Genomic DNA, 16,368 nt, shown 5'->3' with positions numbered 1-16,368 from the left:
AGATAAACTGCTTGGTTTAGCTGGTTAAACTCCAGCAGAACCCCTGCATGCACCTCGAGCTGCCTCAGCCTTGCCTCTGCTAAGCTGCCCCTAAGTTCTCTGGAGTTAGGTAACGAGAGTGTATATCTATGGGGAACAGAAACATGAGTAAGCTCAGCCATTCAAATTGATCATGGCTGATCTGTACCATTTACCCGCCTCAGCTCCATATCCTTTGATACCCTTACCTAACAGAAGTATTAGGTGTGCACTCTACAACAGGTAAACAGAAATATTACCTGCATGGATTTCACAATAGCTTGGTTTGGAGACTGTGGAGATTCTTAAATATCTGTGTATGTCGGACACATTGGGTGACCAAAGAACAATCTGTAGCATCATCAGCTCAGTGCATTAGTTCTTAATTTGAATTGAACTAACAACAATAAATTAACTTAGGTTTTGAAACAATATTATTTACTGGAGCAGTTCAGCCTCTGCTTACAAAGCTCCATCTTGCAGTGCTTTGGTTCGAACAGTCTGCCTCAAACTAGTTGTTAATTGATACTAATTATTATGGGAATGTCTAAATTACATACTCAATGGCTACGGAACACTGACATAAAAGGAACATCAATGAATGCTCATACTATATTATTACAGAATACCATACAAAATAAGAGATAAGAGTTACCATGTAAGGCATTGGTCAGACCTGGTCATAGAAAGGATGTCATTGTTCTCGAGAGGGAGCAGAGGAAGTGACCAAGATAATTCCAGTTATCAGGAATTTAAGTTAAGAGGAAAGGTTTTTTTAAAATTCATTCTCAGCATATGGGCATTACTAGCAAGGTTGGCATTTATTACCCATCCCCATTTGCCCTGAGACAACTTTTTAAAAATATATTTTGTAGCCATTCATCTTTTTTGCTGTCATTCTTACTGTATCCAGGTAAACTGGCAAATAAATAACACTGTCATAGGCTGGCTATTTTTTCTTTTACAGTTGCTGTTGGAGTGTGCTTTAATGGTCTTTTATCGCTCAACTATTGAATTTTGTAACATAAGTAAACGATGGCATGCGAAATTTGGATTTTCAGTGATTAATTCAGCCATTTCAATTAATTCCTTAAATTAAAAGATATATTTATTTAGGTTGTGGAAGCGTACTTACAGACAGGTTCACTTGCATACTAAGAAGTGATAGTGACACAGAAATAAGAGCAATGGATACATGCAGCTAGGGTGAAATCACAAAATGTAATAGTAGGGAATGAATACTTTTAAATGGATTATCGCCTTTTTAAAAGAATGGATAAAAGAATTTAAGAGCATAAGAACATAAGAAATAGGAGCAGAAATAGGCCATTCGGCCCTTCGAGCCTGCTCCGCCATTCAATGAGATCATGGCTGATCTTCTGCCTCAACTCCATTCACCGGCCCTATCGCCATATCCCTTGATGCCCTTACTAGTCAGAAATCTATCGACTTCTGTTTTGAATATACCCAATGACTGAGCCTCCACAGCCCTCTGGGGGAGAGAATTCCAAAGATTCACCACCCTCTATGTGAAGACATTTCTTCTCATCTCAGTCCTGAATGGCCTACCCTTTATCTTGAGGCTGTGGCCCCTGGTTCTAGACTCCCCAGCCAAGGGAAACATTCGCCCAGCATCCACCCTATCAAGCCCTGTAATAATTTTGTATGCTTCAATGAGACCCCCTCTGATTCTTCTGAATTCAAGAGAATACAGGCCTAGTTTTCTCAATCTCTTCTCATACGACAATCCCGCCATCCCAGGAATCAATCTTGTGAACCTTCGTTGCACTCCCTCTGTGGCAAGTATATCCTTCCTTAGGTAAGGAGACCAAAATTGTACACAGTACTCCAGGTGTGGTCTCACCAAGGCCCTATATAATTGGAGTAAGACTTCTTTACTCCTGTACTCAAATCCTCTTGTAATGAAGGCCAGCATATCATTTGCCTTCCTAATGGCTTACTGCACCTGCACATTCACTTTCAGTGACTCGTACAAGGACACCCAGGTCCCTTTGAGCATCTGCATTCCTAATCTTTCACCATTTAGGAAATACTCTGCCTTTCTGTTTTTTTCTACCAAAGTGAATAACTTCACATTTATCCACATTATATTCCATCTGCCATGTACTCGCCCACTCACTGAGCCTGTCAAGATCCCCCTGAAGCCTCTTCACAACTGACACTGACACCTAGCTTTGTATCATCAGCAAATTTGGAAATGTTACATTTCGTCCCCTCGTCCAAAATCATTGATATAGATTGTGAATAGCTGGGGCCCAAGCACCGATCCTTGCGGTACCCCACCAGTCACAGCCTGCCATCCTGAAAAAGTCCCATTTATCCCAGTCAATATGTAGATTAAATAGTAAATTTCATATAAGTGTGTGGTACGTTCATATTGTAGAGCTTAATTTAACCCCAATAGTGTTCTACAGACAGCCTCACTGCTGCACATATCAGAGTATTTGGAAAAACTCATGCTTATAATATTGACACATGGCACCTGCAGCACAGTGCAACTAGTCATTTGTTTCATAGAAACATAGAAACATAGAAGATAGGAGCAGGAGTAGGTCATTCGGCCCTTCGAGCCTGCTCCGCCATTCAACAAGATCATGGCTGATCATCCAAACCCTAGCACCCGGTCCCTACACCGACAACCATCCCACCCAAGCCCTATCCCCGTAACCCCACGTATTTAATCCCCCCTAACACTAAGGGCCAATTTTTTTATCATGGCCAATCAACCTAACCCGCACGTCTTTGGACTGTGGGAGGAAACCGGAGCACCCAGAGGAAACCCACACAAACACGGGGAGAATGTGCAAACTCCACACAGACAGAAGAGATAAGAATGTGACTGTTACAATAACAACTTGTATTTATATAGCACCTTTAATGTAGTAAAACTTCCCAAGGTGCTTCACAAGAGTATTAATAGATAAAAAATTTGACACCGAGCACATAAGGTGATCAAAAGCTTGGTCAAAGAGGTAGGTTTTAAGGAGCGCCTTAAAGGAGGAAAGACAGGTAGCGAGGTGGAGAGGTTTAGGCTGGGAATTCCAGAGCTTAGAGCCTAGGCAACAGAAGGCACGGCCACCAAAGGTTGAGCGATTATAATCAGGGATGCTCAAGAGGGCAGAATTGAGGAGCGCAGATATCTCGGGGGGAGTGGGGGGGGAGGGGGGTTGTGGGGCTGAAGGAGATTACAGAGGTAGGGAGGGGTGAGGCCATGGAGGGATTTGAAAACAAGGATGAGAATTTTGAAATCGAGGCATTGCTTAACCGGGAGCCAATGTAGGTCAGCGAGCTCAGGGGTGATGGGTGAATGGGACTTGGTGCGAGTTAGGACACGGGCAGCCGAGTTTTGGATCACCTGAAGTTTACGTGGGGTAGAATGTGGGAGGACAGCCAGGAGTGCGTTGGAATAGTCAAGTCTAGAGGTAACATAAGCATGGATGAGGATTTCAGCAGCGGATGAGCTGAGGCAAGGGTGGAGATGGGCAATGTTACGGAGGTGGAAATGGGCGGTCTTAGTTATGCTGCAGATATGTGGTCAAAAGCTCATTTCAGGGTCAAATATGACACCAAGGTTATGAACAGCGTGGTTCAGCCTCAGACAGATGTTAGGGAGAGGGATGGAATCAGTGGTTAGGGAACTGAGTTTGCGGTGGGAACCGAAAACAATGGCTTCAGTCTTCCCAATATTTAATTGGAGAAAATTTCTGCTTATCCAGAACTCAAGCAGTCTGATGATTTAGAGACCGTGGAGGGATCGAGAGAAGTGGTGGTGAGGTAGAGCTGGGTGTTGTCAGCGTACATGTGGAAACTGACGCTGTTTCTTCGGATGATGTTGCTAAGGGGCAACTTGTAGATGAGAAATAGGAGGGGGCCAAGGATAGATCCTTGGGGGTCACCAGAGTTAACAATGCGGGAGCGGGAAGAGAAGCCATTGCAGGTGATTGCCTTTCTACGATTAGATAGATAAGAATGGAACCAGGCGAGTGCAGTCTCACCCAGCTGGATGACTGGAGAGGCGTTGGAGAAGGATGGAGTGGTCAACCGTGTCAAAGGCTGTAGACAAGTCAAGAAGGACGAGGAGGGATAGTTTACCTTTGTCACAGTCACAAAGGATGTCATTTGTGACTTTGATGAGAGCCATTTCGATATTGTGGCAAGGGCGAAAACCTGATTGGAGGGATTCAAACATGGAGTTCCGGGAAAGATGGGCACAGATTTGGGAGGAGGCAACACGTTCAAGGACTTTGGAGAGGAAAGGGAAGTTGGAGATGGGGCGGTAGTTTGCACGGACAGATGGCTCAAGGGTTATTTTTTTGAGGAGGGGGTGATGACGGCAGATTTGAAGGAGAGGGGAACAGTACCTGAGGAAAGAGAACCGTTAACAATGTCAGCTAACATGGGAGCCCAAGAAGTGGATCTCATGGACAAAATGAGCGCGGAGAGGTCATGAGGGGAGATCGGAGAGAAAGTGGAGAAAGATGTGAGTTCAGGGCTAGGGCAGGGGGGGAACCTTAGAGGAAGTTTGGTCTGGTGGACTAGGGAAAGGAAGGGAAGTGGCAGAGGCAGCTGAACGGGTGGTTTCGATCTTAGAGACAAAGAAGTCCATGAGTTCTATGATTAAATAACATAGAATTATTAAACTGATCTGAAGTCTTTAAGTTGGTTGTTGAACAGGTGATGAAGCTTTACCCAGATATTATTGTTAGAGAGGAGTTTAAGTTACTGCCAGAGTTTAATAATTACAAACACATTAAACTTCATGATAATGGAGCACATTCAGGAACAAGTCTCATCCCTTGCTAAGTAACCTTAGTTCATATTAATTTGCCAGATGTGTATACAGCTAATTTCAGTGATTCCCTGTGACTTACTTCACTGTGCAACAAGCACAATTACCTGCCATGCATTTAATGACTACTGTTGTGCCTATTCAGGGTAATGCATGATGAAGTGAGTGACACAGAAAACATTAGGAAAAATCTCGCAATAGAACGAACGATTGTGGAAGGATGTGACATATTGCTGGATACAAGCCAGACGTTTGTACGCCAAGGTAAGTGTATTTCATCTATCATAAATTAAAGGCTGATACATATCGTACAATGGCAGTGGATGAGAGGGTCAAATCTATTGGCCTCAACTGTCCACATCCTCGTGTCGCAAGGTTGCCTGTTGCTTAAATCTGTATTGGTTGAGTTTTTCAGTTCTGCACCAGGCAGCTGGATGGAGTGTTGCACAGAAATAAGATTTTAATGGCTTGAAGACTTGGAGGATAACAAAAAGCTGATAACATGTACCTGTTGAATTGTGTTTTGTGATGGGCAGTAATGGTGTCTGTATCAAAATCTGTTGCCCATACCATCCATCTCCTCACAAATGAACAAAGGTACATGATGTCAAGCTTCCGACATGAATGGTGCAACTGGAGAGAAAATACATCTAGAAATGTTTCCAAACCCTTTTTGAGTGTTAGCATCAGACACTGCTTAATTATAACATCATTTGTACAAGACTAGCAGTGTATGTGATGGCTGCTTACTAACATCGTCAGCTGGTTTTTAAGAGCTTTTGCTTACTTCAATAAACCAGTATTTACAGAAGATGATTAAGTTATTTCATGTGCTACTGATGTGAAGCAACAAAAGAAATGTTTTGAAAGCCTATGAGACAGATTTCAGGAAAATACCTCCAAATCACTAAAGCTGTTGGAAAATATCAATAAACTGCATTAACTGTGGTTGTCACTTGAAAAAAAATGTACTACAAGTTAAGGCTCTACAATTGCCTAATTCTTCTCTCCTATGTTTATTTTTAAAGGCTAATCTAACTTTATATTAGACAAAAATTAAGTCGTGGCTGGCTTCCCCAGCAGGGAACCATCTCTTTATGTTTCTAAACACTCAACATAATTGCTTTCATTGGATCAGCAGGGAATGCTGGGAACCGTAGCTGAGCATATGGTTTTTGAACTGCTCAGTGTGTGTAACTGTGGTAACATTTACTCAATCCAAAACTCAATAGGGGACGGAGCAGTTTAAAAAAGGTTGTACATATGAAGGCTGTACATGAAAGGGGGTCGGTGGCACACACATGAAACACTGCACTGATGGATGTAAGAACAGGTTGTTTTGTGTAATTATGATTGGTCCCTGTTTCATGCACGTGCATTGGAAAGCAAGGGAAAAAATACTCATATAAAGCCTATCACACTGCTGAAGTATCTCAAAGCGCTTCACACAGTGAAGTACAGTGACTGTTGTTAAATAGGCAAGTAGCTGCCCATTTTCAATTTCTCAAAACCAAGTGGCCATCCCCAAAACCAAACTATCCAGTTCAAAGCAGACACCCTATTAAAAAAATACATTTACACAAGAATTTCAGAACTATGCTCCTGGCAGGTGAGGATCCACGTTGGCAGCACGTAATTGTAAAACTGATTCTCTAGTGTCTGCTTTTAGAAGCCCCATATAATTGCTGTGCTCTGTTTTACACATGTTGCCCAATCTTTGTATTTTCTTTGAAACCTTTAAAACAAACTGTTTTGTGAAAAGATTTTTTTCCCATGAATATGTAAGAATGAAAATATTCTAGGGTTTGTTCTACATTATTTGTTTAATGCTTCATGTCCATAGATGCTTTTTCACTAAACATATTTGACATTACTGTGTTTTTTTCCTTCAAGGGATAGATTACTTTTCAATATAAGCAGTCAAATACAATCCTTTAGGTTCTTTTTTGCTGAGAAAGCTAGATAAACAAGCAAGGCCCACAGTGCAGGACACCACCAAGGTTGCAAAGATTAGGAGAGAAGGATTACACCAATAGATTAGACTACATCAAGTTTAAGTTTTGAAAGCCTGTAGATTGTAGGAGGAGAAGACTAAGAAAGGTAAGAAGTTTCATATTGCTGAAGTGCCAGAAGAGAATGAGTTAGAGTAGGCGGTGGTACAAGGAGCCTTGACTTCAACATAGTGAGGAAGAGTCGGTGATGGTGAGAAGAGTCGGTAATGGTGAGAAGAGTCGGTAATGGCGAGGAAGGGTCGGTAATGGTGAGAAGAGTCAGTAATGGAGAGAAGAGTCGGTAATGGAGAGGAAGAGTTGGTAATGGTGAGAAGAGTCATTAATGGTGAGGAAGAGTCGGTAATGGTGAGGAAGAGTTGGTAATGGTGAGAAGAGTCATTAATGGTGAGGAAGAGTCGGTAATGGTGAGGAAGGGTCGGTAATGGAGAGAAGAGTCGGTAATGGTGAGGAGGAGTCGGTAATGGTGAGGAAGAGTCGGTAATGCAGAGGAAGAGTTGGTAATGGTGAGAAGAGTCATTAATGGTGAGGAAGGGTCGGTAATGGTGAGGAAGAGTCGGTAATGGTGAGGAGGAGTCGGTAATGGAGAGGAAGAGTTGGTAATGGTGAGGAAGAGTCGTGATGGTGAGGAAGGGTCGGTGATGGTGAGAAGAGTCGGTAATGGTGAGAAGAGTCAGTAATGGTGAGGAAGGGTCGGTGATGGTGAGAAGAGTCGGTAATGGTGAGAAGAGTCGGTAATGGTGAGGAAGGGTCGGTAATGGTGAGAAGAGTCGGTAATGGTGAGGAAGGGTCAGTAATGGTGAGGAAGGGTCAGTAATGGTGAGGAAGAGTCGGTAATGGTGAGGAAGGGTCGGTAATGGAGAGAAGAGTCGGTAATGGTGAGAAGAGTCGGTAATGGTGAAGAGTCGGTAATGGTGAGAAGAGTCGCTAATGGTGAGGAAGGGTCAGTAATGGTGAGGACGAGTCGGTAATGGTGAGAAGAGTCGGTGAGAAGAGTCGGTAATGGTGAGAAGAGTCGGTAATGGTGAAGAGTCGGTAATGGTGAGAAGAGTCGCTAATGGTGAGGAAGGGTCGGTAATTTTGAGGAAGAGTCGGTAATGGTGAGAAGAGTCGGTAATGGTGAGACGAGTCGGTAATGGTGAGGAAGAGCCGGTAATGGTGAGGAAGAGCCAATAATGGTGAGGAAGGGTCGGTAATGGTGAGGAAGAGTCGGTAATGGTGAGGAAGAGTCGGTAATGGTGAGGAAGGGTCAGTAATGGTGAGGACGAGTCGGTAATGGTGAGAAGAGTCGGTGAGAAGAGTCGGTAATGGTGAGAAGAGTCGGTGAGAAGAGTCGGTAATGGTGAGGAAGGATCGGTAATGGTGAGGAAGAGTCGGTAATGGTGAGAAGAGTTGGTAATGATGAGGAAGGGTCAGTAATGTTGAGAAGAGTCGGTGATGATGAGAAGAGTCGGTAATGGTGAGGAAGGGTCGGTAATGGTGAGAAGAGTCGGTAATGGTGAGAAGAGTCGGTGAGAAGAGTCGGTAATGGTAAGGAATGGTCGGTAATGGTGAGGAAGAGTCGGTAATGGTGAGGAAGAGTCGGTAATGGTGAGGTAGATTCGGTAATGGTGAGGAAGAGTCAGTAATGGTGAGGAAGAATTGGTAATGGTGAGAAGAGTCAGTAATGGTGAAGACGAGTCGGTAATGGTGAAGACGAGTCGGTAATGGTGAGAAGAGTCGGTAATGGTGAGAAGAGTCGGTAATGGTGAGGTAGATTCGGTAATGGTGAGGAAGAGTCAGTAATGGTGAGGAAGAATTGGTAATGGTGAGAAGAGTCAGTAATGGTGAAGACGAGTCGGTAATGGTGAAGACGAGTCGGTAATGGTGAGAAGAGTCGGTAATGGTGAGAAGAGTCGGTAATGGTGAGGAAGAGTCGGTAATGGTGTGGAGTCGGTAATGGTGAGGAAGAGTCGGTAATGGTGAGAAGAGTCAGTAATGGTGAGGAAGAGTCAGTAATGGTGAGAAGAGTCAGTAATGGTGAAGATTCGGTAATGGAGAGAAGAGTCGGTAATGGTGAGGAAGAGTTGGTAATGGTGAGAGAGAGAAGGGTCGATAATGATGAGAAGAGTCGGTAATGGTGAGAAGAGTCGGTAATGGTGAGGAAGTGTCGGTAATGGTGAGGAAGAGTCGGTAATGGTGAGGAAGAGTCGGTAATGGTGAAGAGTCGGTAATGGTGAGGAAGTGTCGGTAATGGAGAGAAGGGTCGGTAATGGTGAGGAAGAGTCGGTAATGGTGAGGAAGGGTCGGTAATGGTGAGGAAGAGTCGGTAATGGTGAGGAAGAGTTGGTAATGGTGAGAAGAATCGGTAATGGTGAGGAAGTGTCGGTAATGGTGAGGAAGTGTCGGTAATGGTGAGGAAGGGTCGGTAATGGTGAGGAAGAGTCGGTAATGGTGAGGAAGAGTCGATAATGGAGATAAGAGTCGGTAATGGAGAGAAGAGTTGGTAATGGTGAGGAAGAGTCGGTAATGGTGAGAAGAGTCGGTAATGGTGAAGAGTCGGTAATGGTGAAGAGTCCGTAATGGTGAAGAGTTGGTAATGGTGAGGAAGAGTCGGTAATGGTGAAGAGTCGGTAATGGTGAGGAAGTGTCGGTAATGGTGAAGAGTCAGTAATGGTGAGAAGAGTCGGTAATGGTGAGAAGAGTCAGTAATGGTGAGAAGAGTCGGTAATGGTGAGAAGAGTCGGTAATTGTGAAGAGTCAGTAATGGTGAGAAGAGTCGGTAATGGTGAAGAGTCAGTAATGGTGAGAAGAGTCGGTAATGGTGAGAAGAGTCAGTAATGGTGAGAAGAGTCGGTAATGGTGAGAAGAGTCGTTAATTGTGAAGAGTCAGTAATGGTGAGAAGAGTCGGTAATGGTGAAGAGTCAGTAATGGTGAGAAGAGTCGGTAATGGTGAGAAGAGTCAGTAATGGTGAGAAGAGTCGGTAATGGTGAGAAGAGTCGGTAATGGTGAGAAGAGTCGGTACTGGTGAGAAGAGTCGGTAATGGTGAGAAGAGTCAGTACTAGTGAGAAGAGTCGGTAATGGTGAAGAGTCGGTAATGGTGAGGAAGAGTCGGTAATGGTGAGGAATGGTCGGTAATGGTGAGGAATAATTGGTAATGGTGAGAAGAGTCAGTAATCGTGAAGACGAGTCGGTAATGGTGAAGACGAGTCGGTAATGGTGAGGGAGAGTCGGTAATGGTGAGGAAGAGTCGGTAGTGGTGAGGAAGAGTCGGTAATGGTGAGAAGAGTCGGTAATGGTGAGGAGAGTCGGTAATGGTGAGAAGAGTCGGTTATGGTGAGGAAGAGTCGGTAATGGTGAGAGAGAGAAGGGCCGGTAATGATGAGAAGAGTCGGTAATGGTGAGGAGTCGGTAATGGTGAGGAAGAGTCGGTAATGGTGAGGAAGAGTCGGTAATGGTGAGAAGAGTCAGTAATGGTGAGAAGAGTCGGTAATGGTGAGGAAGAGTCGGTAATGGTGAGGAAGAGTCGGTAATGGTGAGGAGTCGGTAATGGTGAGGAAGAGTCGGTAATGGTGAGAAGAGTCAGTAATGGTGAGGAAGAGTCAGTAATGGTGAGAAGAGTCAGTAATGGTGAAGATTCGGTAATGGAGAGAAGAGTCGGTAATGGTGAGGAAGAGTTGGTAATGGTGAGAGAGAGAAGGGTCGATAATGATGAGAAGAGTCGGTAATGGTGAGAAGAGTCGGTAATGGTGAGGAAGTGTCGGTAATGGTGAGGAAGAGTCGGTAATGGTGAGGAAGAGTCGGTAACGGTGAAGAGTCGGTAATGGTGAGGAAGTGTCGGTAATGGAGAGAAGGGTCGGTAATGGTGAGGAAGAGTCGGTAATGGTGAGGAAGGGTCGGTAATGGTGAGGAAGAGTCGGTAATGGTGAGGAAGAGTTGGTAATGGTGAGAAGAATCGGTAATGGTGAGGAAGTGTCGGTAATGGTGAGGAAGTGTCGGTAATGGTGAGGAATGGTCGGTAATGGTGAGGAAGAGTCGGTAATGGTGAGGAAGAGTCGATAATGGAGATAAGAGTCGGTAATGGAGAGAAGAGTTGGTAATGGTGAGGAAGAGTCGGTAATGGTGAGAAGAGTCGGTAATGGTGAAGAGTCGGTAATGGTGAAGAGTCCGTAATGGTGAAGAGTTGGTAATGGTGAGGAAGAGTCGGTAATGGTGAAGAGTCGGTAATGGTGAGGAAGTGTCGGTAATGGTGAAGAGTCAGTAATGGTGAGAAGAGTCGGTAATGGTGAGAAGAGTCAGTAATGGTGAGAAGAGTCGGTAATGGTGAGAAGAGTCGGTAATTGTGAAGAGTCAGTAATGGTGAGAAGAGTCGGTAATGGTGAAGAGTCAGTAATGGTGAGAAGAGTCGGTAATGGTGAGAAGAGTCAGTAATGGTGAGAAGAGTCGGTAATGGTGAGAAGAGTCGTTAATTGTGAAGAGTCAGTAATGGTGAGAAGAGTCGGTAATGGTGAAGAGTCAGTAATGGTGAGAAGAGTCGGTAATGGTGAGAAGAGTCAGTAATGGTGAGAAGAGTCGGTAATGGTGAGAAGAGTCGGTAATGGTGAGAAGAGTCGGTACTGGTGAGAAGAGTCGGTAATGGTGAGAAGAGTCAGTACTAGTGAGAAGAGTCGGTAATGGTGAAGAGTCGGTAATGGTGAGGAAGAGTCGGTAATGGTGAGGAATGGTCGGTAATGGTGAGGAATAATTGGTAATGGTGAGAAGAGTCAGTAATCGTGAAGACGAGTCGGTAATGGTGAAGACGAGTCGGTAATGGTGAGGGAGAGTCGGTAATGGTGAGGAAGAGTCGGTAGTGGTGAGGAAGAGTCGGTAATGGTGAGAAGAGTCGGTAATGGTGAGGAGAGTCGGTAATGGTGAGAAGAGTCGGTTATGGTGAGGAAGAGTCGGTAATGGTGAGAGAGAGAAGGGCCGGTAATGATGAGAAGAGTCGGTAATGGTGAGGAGTCGGTAATGGTGAGGAAGAGTCGGTAATGGTGAGGAAGAGTCGGTAATGGTGAGAAGAGTCAGTAATGGTGAGAAGAGTCGGTAATGGTGAGGAAGAGTCGGTAATGGTGAGGAAGAGTCGGTAATGGTGAGGAGTCGGTAATGGTGAGGAAGAGTCGGTAATGGTGAGAAGAGTCAGTAATGGTGAGGAAGAGTCAGTAATGGTGAGAAGAGTCAGTAATGGTGAAGATTCGGTAATGGAGAGAAGAGTCGGTAATGGTGAGAAGAGTCGGTAATGGAGAGAGGAGTCGGTAATGGTGAGGAAGAGTCAGTAATGGTGAGAAGAGTCAGTGATGGTGAGAAGAGTCGGTGATGGTGAGAAGAGTCGGTAATGGTGAGAAGAGTCGGTAATGGTGAGGAAGAGTCGGTAATGGTGAGGAAGGGTCTGTAATGGTGAAGAAGAGTCGGTAATGGTGAGGAAGAGTTGGTAATGGTGAGGAAGAGTCGGTAATGGTGAGGAAGGGTCGGTAATGGTGAGGAAGAGTCGGTAATGGTGAGAAGAGTCGGTAATGGTGAGAAGAGTCGGTAATGGTGAGGAAGAGTCGGTACTGGTGAGGAAGAGTCGGTAATGGAGAGAAGAGTCGGTAATGGTGAGGAAGAGTCAGTAATGATGAAGAGTCGGTGATGGTGAGAAGAGTCGGTGATGGTGAGAAGAGTCGGTGATGGTAAGAAGAGTCGGTAATGGTGAGGAGTCGGTAATGGTGAAGAGTCGGTAATGGTGAAGAGTCGGTAATGGTGAAGAGTCGGTAATGGTGAGGAAGAGTCGGTAATGGTGAGGAAGAGTTAGTAATGGTGAGAAGAGTCGGTAATGGTGAAGAGTCGGTAATGGTGAGAAGAGTCGGTAATGGTGAAGAGTCGGTAATGGTGAGGAAGAGTCGGTAATGGTGAGGAAGAGTTAGTAATGGTGAGAAGAGTCGGTAATGGTGAAGAGTCGGTAATGGTGAGAAGAGTCGGTAATGGTGAAGAGTCAGTAATGGTGAGAAGAGTCGGTAATGGTGAGAAGAGTCAGTACTAGTAAGAAGAGTCGGTAATGGTGAAGAGTCAGTAATGGTGAGAAGAGTCAGTAATAGTGAGGAAGAGTCAGTAATGGTGAGGAAGTGTCGGTAATGGTGAGGAAGGGTCTGTAATGGTGAAGAAGAGTCGGTAATGGTGAGGAAGGGTCGGTAATGGTGAAGAAGAGTCGGTAATGGTGAGAAGAGTCGGTAATGGTGAGAAAAGTCAGTAATGGTGAGGAAGAGTCTGTAATGGCGAAGAAGAGTCGGTAATGGCGAGGAAGGGTCGGTAATGGTGAGGAAGGGTCGGTAATGGTGAGGAAGAGTCGATAATGGTGAGGAAGAGTCGGTAATGGTGAGGAAGAGTCTGTAATGGCGAAGAAGAGTCGGTAATGGTGAGGAAGGGTCGGTAATGGTGAGGAAGAGTCGATAATGGTGAGGAAGGGTCGGTAATGGAGGGAAGGGTCGGTAATGGTGAGGAAGAGTCGGTAATGGTGAGGAAAGGTCAGTAATGGTGAGGAAGAGTCGGTAATGGTGAGAAGAGTCGGTAATGGTGAGGAAGAGTCAGTAATGGTGAGGAAGAGTCGGTAATGGAGATAAGAGTTGGTAATAGAGTGAAGAGTTGGTAATGGTGAAGAGTCGGTAATGGTGAAGAGTCGGTAATGGTGAAGAGTCGGTAATGGTGAGGAAGAGTCGGTAATGGTGAGAAGAGTCGGTAATGGTGAAGAGTCGGAAATGGTGAAGAGTCGGAAATGGTGAAGAGTCGGAAATGGTGAAGAGTCGGTAATGGTGAAGAGTCGGTAATGGTGAAGAGTCGGTAATGGTGAGGAAGAGTCAGTAATGGTGAGAAGAGTCGGTAATGGTGAAGAGTCGGTAATGGAGAGAAGAGTCGGTAATGGAGAGAAGAGTCGGTAATGGAGAGAAGAGTCGGTAATGGTGAGGAACAGTCGGTAATGGTGAGGAAGGGTCTGTAATGGTGAAGAAGAGTCGGTAATGGTGAGAAGAGTCGGTAATGGTGAGAAGAGTCGGTAATGGTGAGAAGAGTCGGTAATGGTGAGGAAGAGTCGGTAATGGTGAGGAAGAGTCGGTAATGGTGAGAAGAGTCGGTAATGGTGAGAAGAGTCGGTAATGGTGAAGAGTCGGTAATGGTGAAGAATCGGTAATGGTGAGGAAGAGTCGGTAATGGTGAGGAAGAGTCGGTAATGGTGAGAAGAGTCGGTAATGGTGAAGAGTCGGTAATGGTGAAGAATCGGTAATGGTGAGGAAGAGTCGGTAACGGTGAAGAGTCGGTAATGCTAAGAGTCGGTAATGGTGAGAAGAGTCAGTAATGGTGAGAAGAGTCGGTAATGGTGAAGAGTCGGTAATGGTGAAGAGTCGGTAATGGTGAGGAAGAGTCGGTAATGGTGAGAAAGAGTCGGTAATGGTGAGAAAGAGTCGGTAATGGTGAAGAGTCGGTAATGGTGAGGAAGAGTCGGTAATGGTGAGAAAGTCGGTAATGGTGAGAAAGAGTCGGTAATGGTGAGAAGAGTTGGTAATGGTGAGCAAAGTAATAACACAAGAGATCTGAGGGGTAGTCAAAGAAGAGCAGAGCAAAGGAGAACATTGGATGAATAACTAAGGAACCAAACTTGTTGCAGGAGAAGGGTAAATTTTAAAAGAATGACCATAAGAATGAGCCAAAGGGGATTGATAGGGAGGGAGAAGGAAAAAGGTTCTGACAACATGGAGATTTTGAGCTTATAAGGGGAGATTTTAGTAGAGGAATCAAGCAGGTTCCTTTACAGGCACTCAAAACATCCCTATTTTCCAATATTCACTGCATTCAGGCGATCCAGTGCGCCTGGCCGCAGCCCCAGGAAAATCTCCCTTATTATTACAATGAGAGTAGAGAGGCAGAGGGAGCAAAAAAGCTCTCTCTGAGTGGAGGTTCAGAGCTCCTTAATTTCTGAGCTTAGAGTTACAATGAGAACAGAGAATTGATCATTTAGTCTCAATGCCTGCTCGTATGTTTGTGTGTCTGTGCTGATGCTAGCTTTAGAGGTTCTGCAGTCTGCAGATGATACTAGAGGTGCAGGAGGAGAGGCCAATTTTCTGCTCTTACAACTGTTAGCTGTGAGAGAAGTCCTAATATTCCATTTGGACTTACGCTAGGGCATGTACTAAAGTTGTTACCAAGAACTTGAAGCTGTCTTATAGAATCCTATTGGGGATGAGTTAGATAAGTGCAGTGAGAAACTGCCTCCTCAAACATGATATTACTGAAAGTCCCTGTATCAGTTGATGCTTGCTGTAATTTTGTACCATAACATCAAGCCTCTTTCTTTGTTGTAATTTCTATGCAATTATATGTAAACCTGCCTGCCCGCCCACCCCTCCCCCCTGCCATAACTTTGAGCACTTCTATCAGGTCTCCTTGTAATCTTCTTTCTAATGAAAAGAGCCCCACTTTACCTAGTGTCTCCCCATAAGTAAAGCCTCTCATCCCTCATACCATCTTAGAAAATCTCTCCTGCACCATCTCCATGACCATGACATCTTTCCTAAAGTAAGGTTCCCAAAACTGGGCACAATATTCTAACTGTGCCCTAATCAATGATTTGTATAGGCTTAGCATTACCTCTTTGCTTTTGTACTCTTTATCCCTATTTATAAAATTTATGATCCCATTTATTTGTTTTTTACTGTGTTATTAATTTGCCTTTCCACTTTTAAAGATTTGTTTTTCTGAACCCTTATGTGCCTCTGCTCCAATACTTCTTTCAGTGTTTCCTATTTAGTCTATGTATGTCCCTTCCATACCATTCCAAAATGTATCAGCTTGCATTTCTCTTCATTAAATTTTATCTGACATCTATCTGACAAGTCTAGTACCCTTTGTCCTCCTGAACTTGCATAGTCCTCTTCACAGCTATCTACACAGCTAACTATTTTTGTGTCATCTGCAAATTTTGATATTGCGGTTTCTATAGCCAAGTCCAGATCATCATTTTTATATATTGAGAGGAGCAATAGTCCTAGCACTGACCTCTGGGGGACACCATTATTTACATCTATGAAATCCAAAAAATATCTATTAACCACTACTCTCTGTATTCTGTCCTTTAACTTACTTTCTATCCATGCTGCCGGCTCCCCTTTAATATGTGTGACTTAATTTTAGCAACAAATGTTCTGCACCTTTTGAAAATCTTGTACTGGGTGTTTACTTGCTGCTTATTCCTTGCCACATTTCATCCCCATTCTTTAGCACTGCATTATGCTGCTGTTGCTAAAAAAAAATGGGCATGCTTGGGCATTTTGAAATTTGGTGAATAATAGCCAGAATGTTGTGTATTCTCCCTCGTTGATGCTCCAATGAAGTGCTGTCAAGATGTTTTGTAAAACAATACAAAATGATACAAAGTGTGATTACGTATCTTGGCAAACTTTTGGAGGCCAGCAAAATTTTTCTTCACCTGCTCCCAGGAGAGACTATTTTTGCTACATCAATCCAAGCTGTTCTTTGTTCAGAAGAGGA

At 44.3% G+C, this 16,368-nt stretch overlaps 1 protein-coding gene across 4 annotated transcripts in view; it reads left to right on the top strand.

Annotated features, from left to right (window-relative positions):
* The window catches only part of LOC147124570 (ras-specific guanine nucleotide-releasing factor 2-like), a 361,280-nt gene that overhangs the window by 171,463 nt on the left and 173,449 nt on the right, over window positions 1-16,368 (top strand). For all 4 annotated transcript variants that reach the window (XM_085989546.1, XM_085989542.1, XM_085989537.1 and 1 more), the window contains exon 9: window positions 4,974-5,092. In XM_085989546.1, the coding sequence (XP_085845672.1) occupies window positions 4,974-5,092 (119 nt within the window). The remainder of the gene's footprint in view (window positions 1-4,973; window positions 5,093-16,368) is intronic.

This window comes from Somniosus microcephalus, chromosome 1 (genome assembly GCF_052327205.1).
Source record: "Somniosus microcephalus isolate GS21.2 chromosome 1, FLI_Smic_1.0, whole genome shotgun sequence".
Lineage (NCBI taxonomy): Eukaryota > Metazoa > Chordata > Chondrichthyes > Squaliformes > Somniosidae > Somniosus > Somniosus microcephalus.
This window is presented reverse-complemented; position numbering and strand designations above follow the sequence as displayed.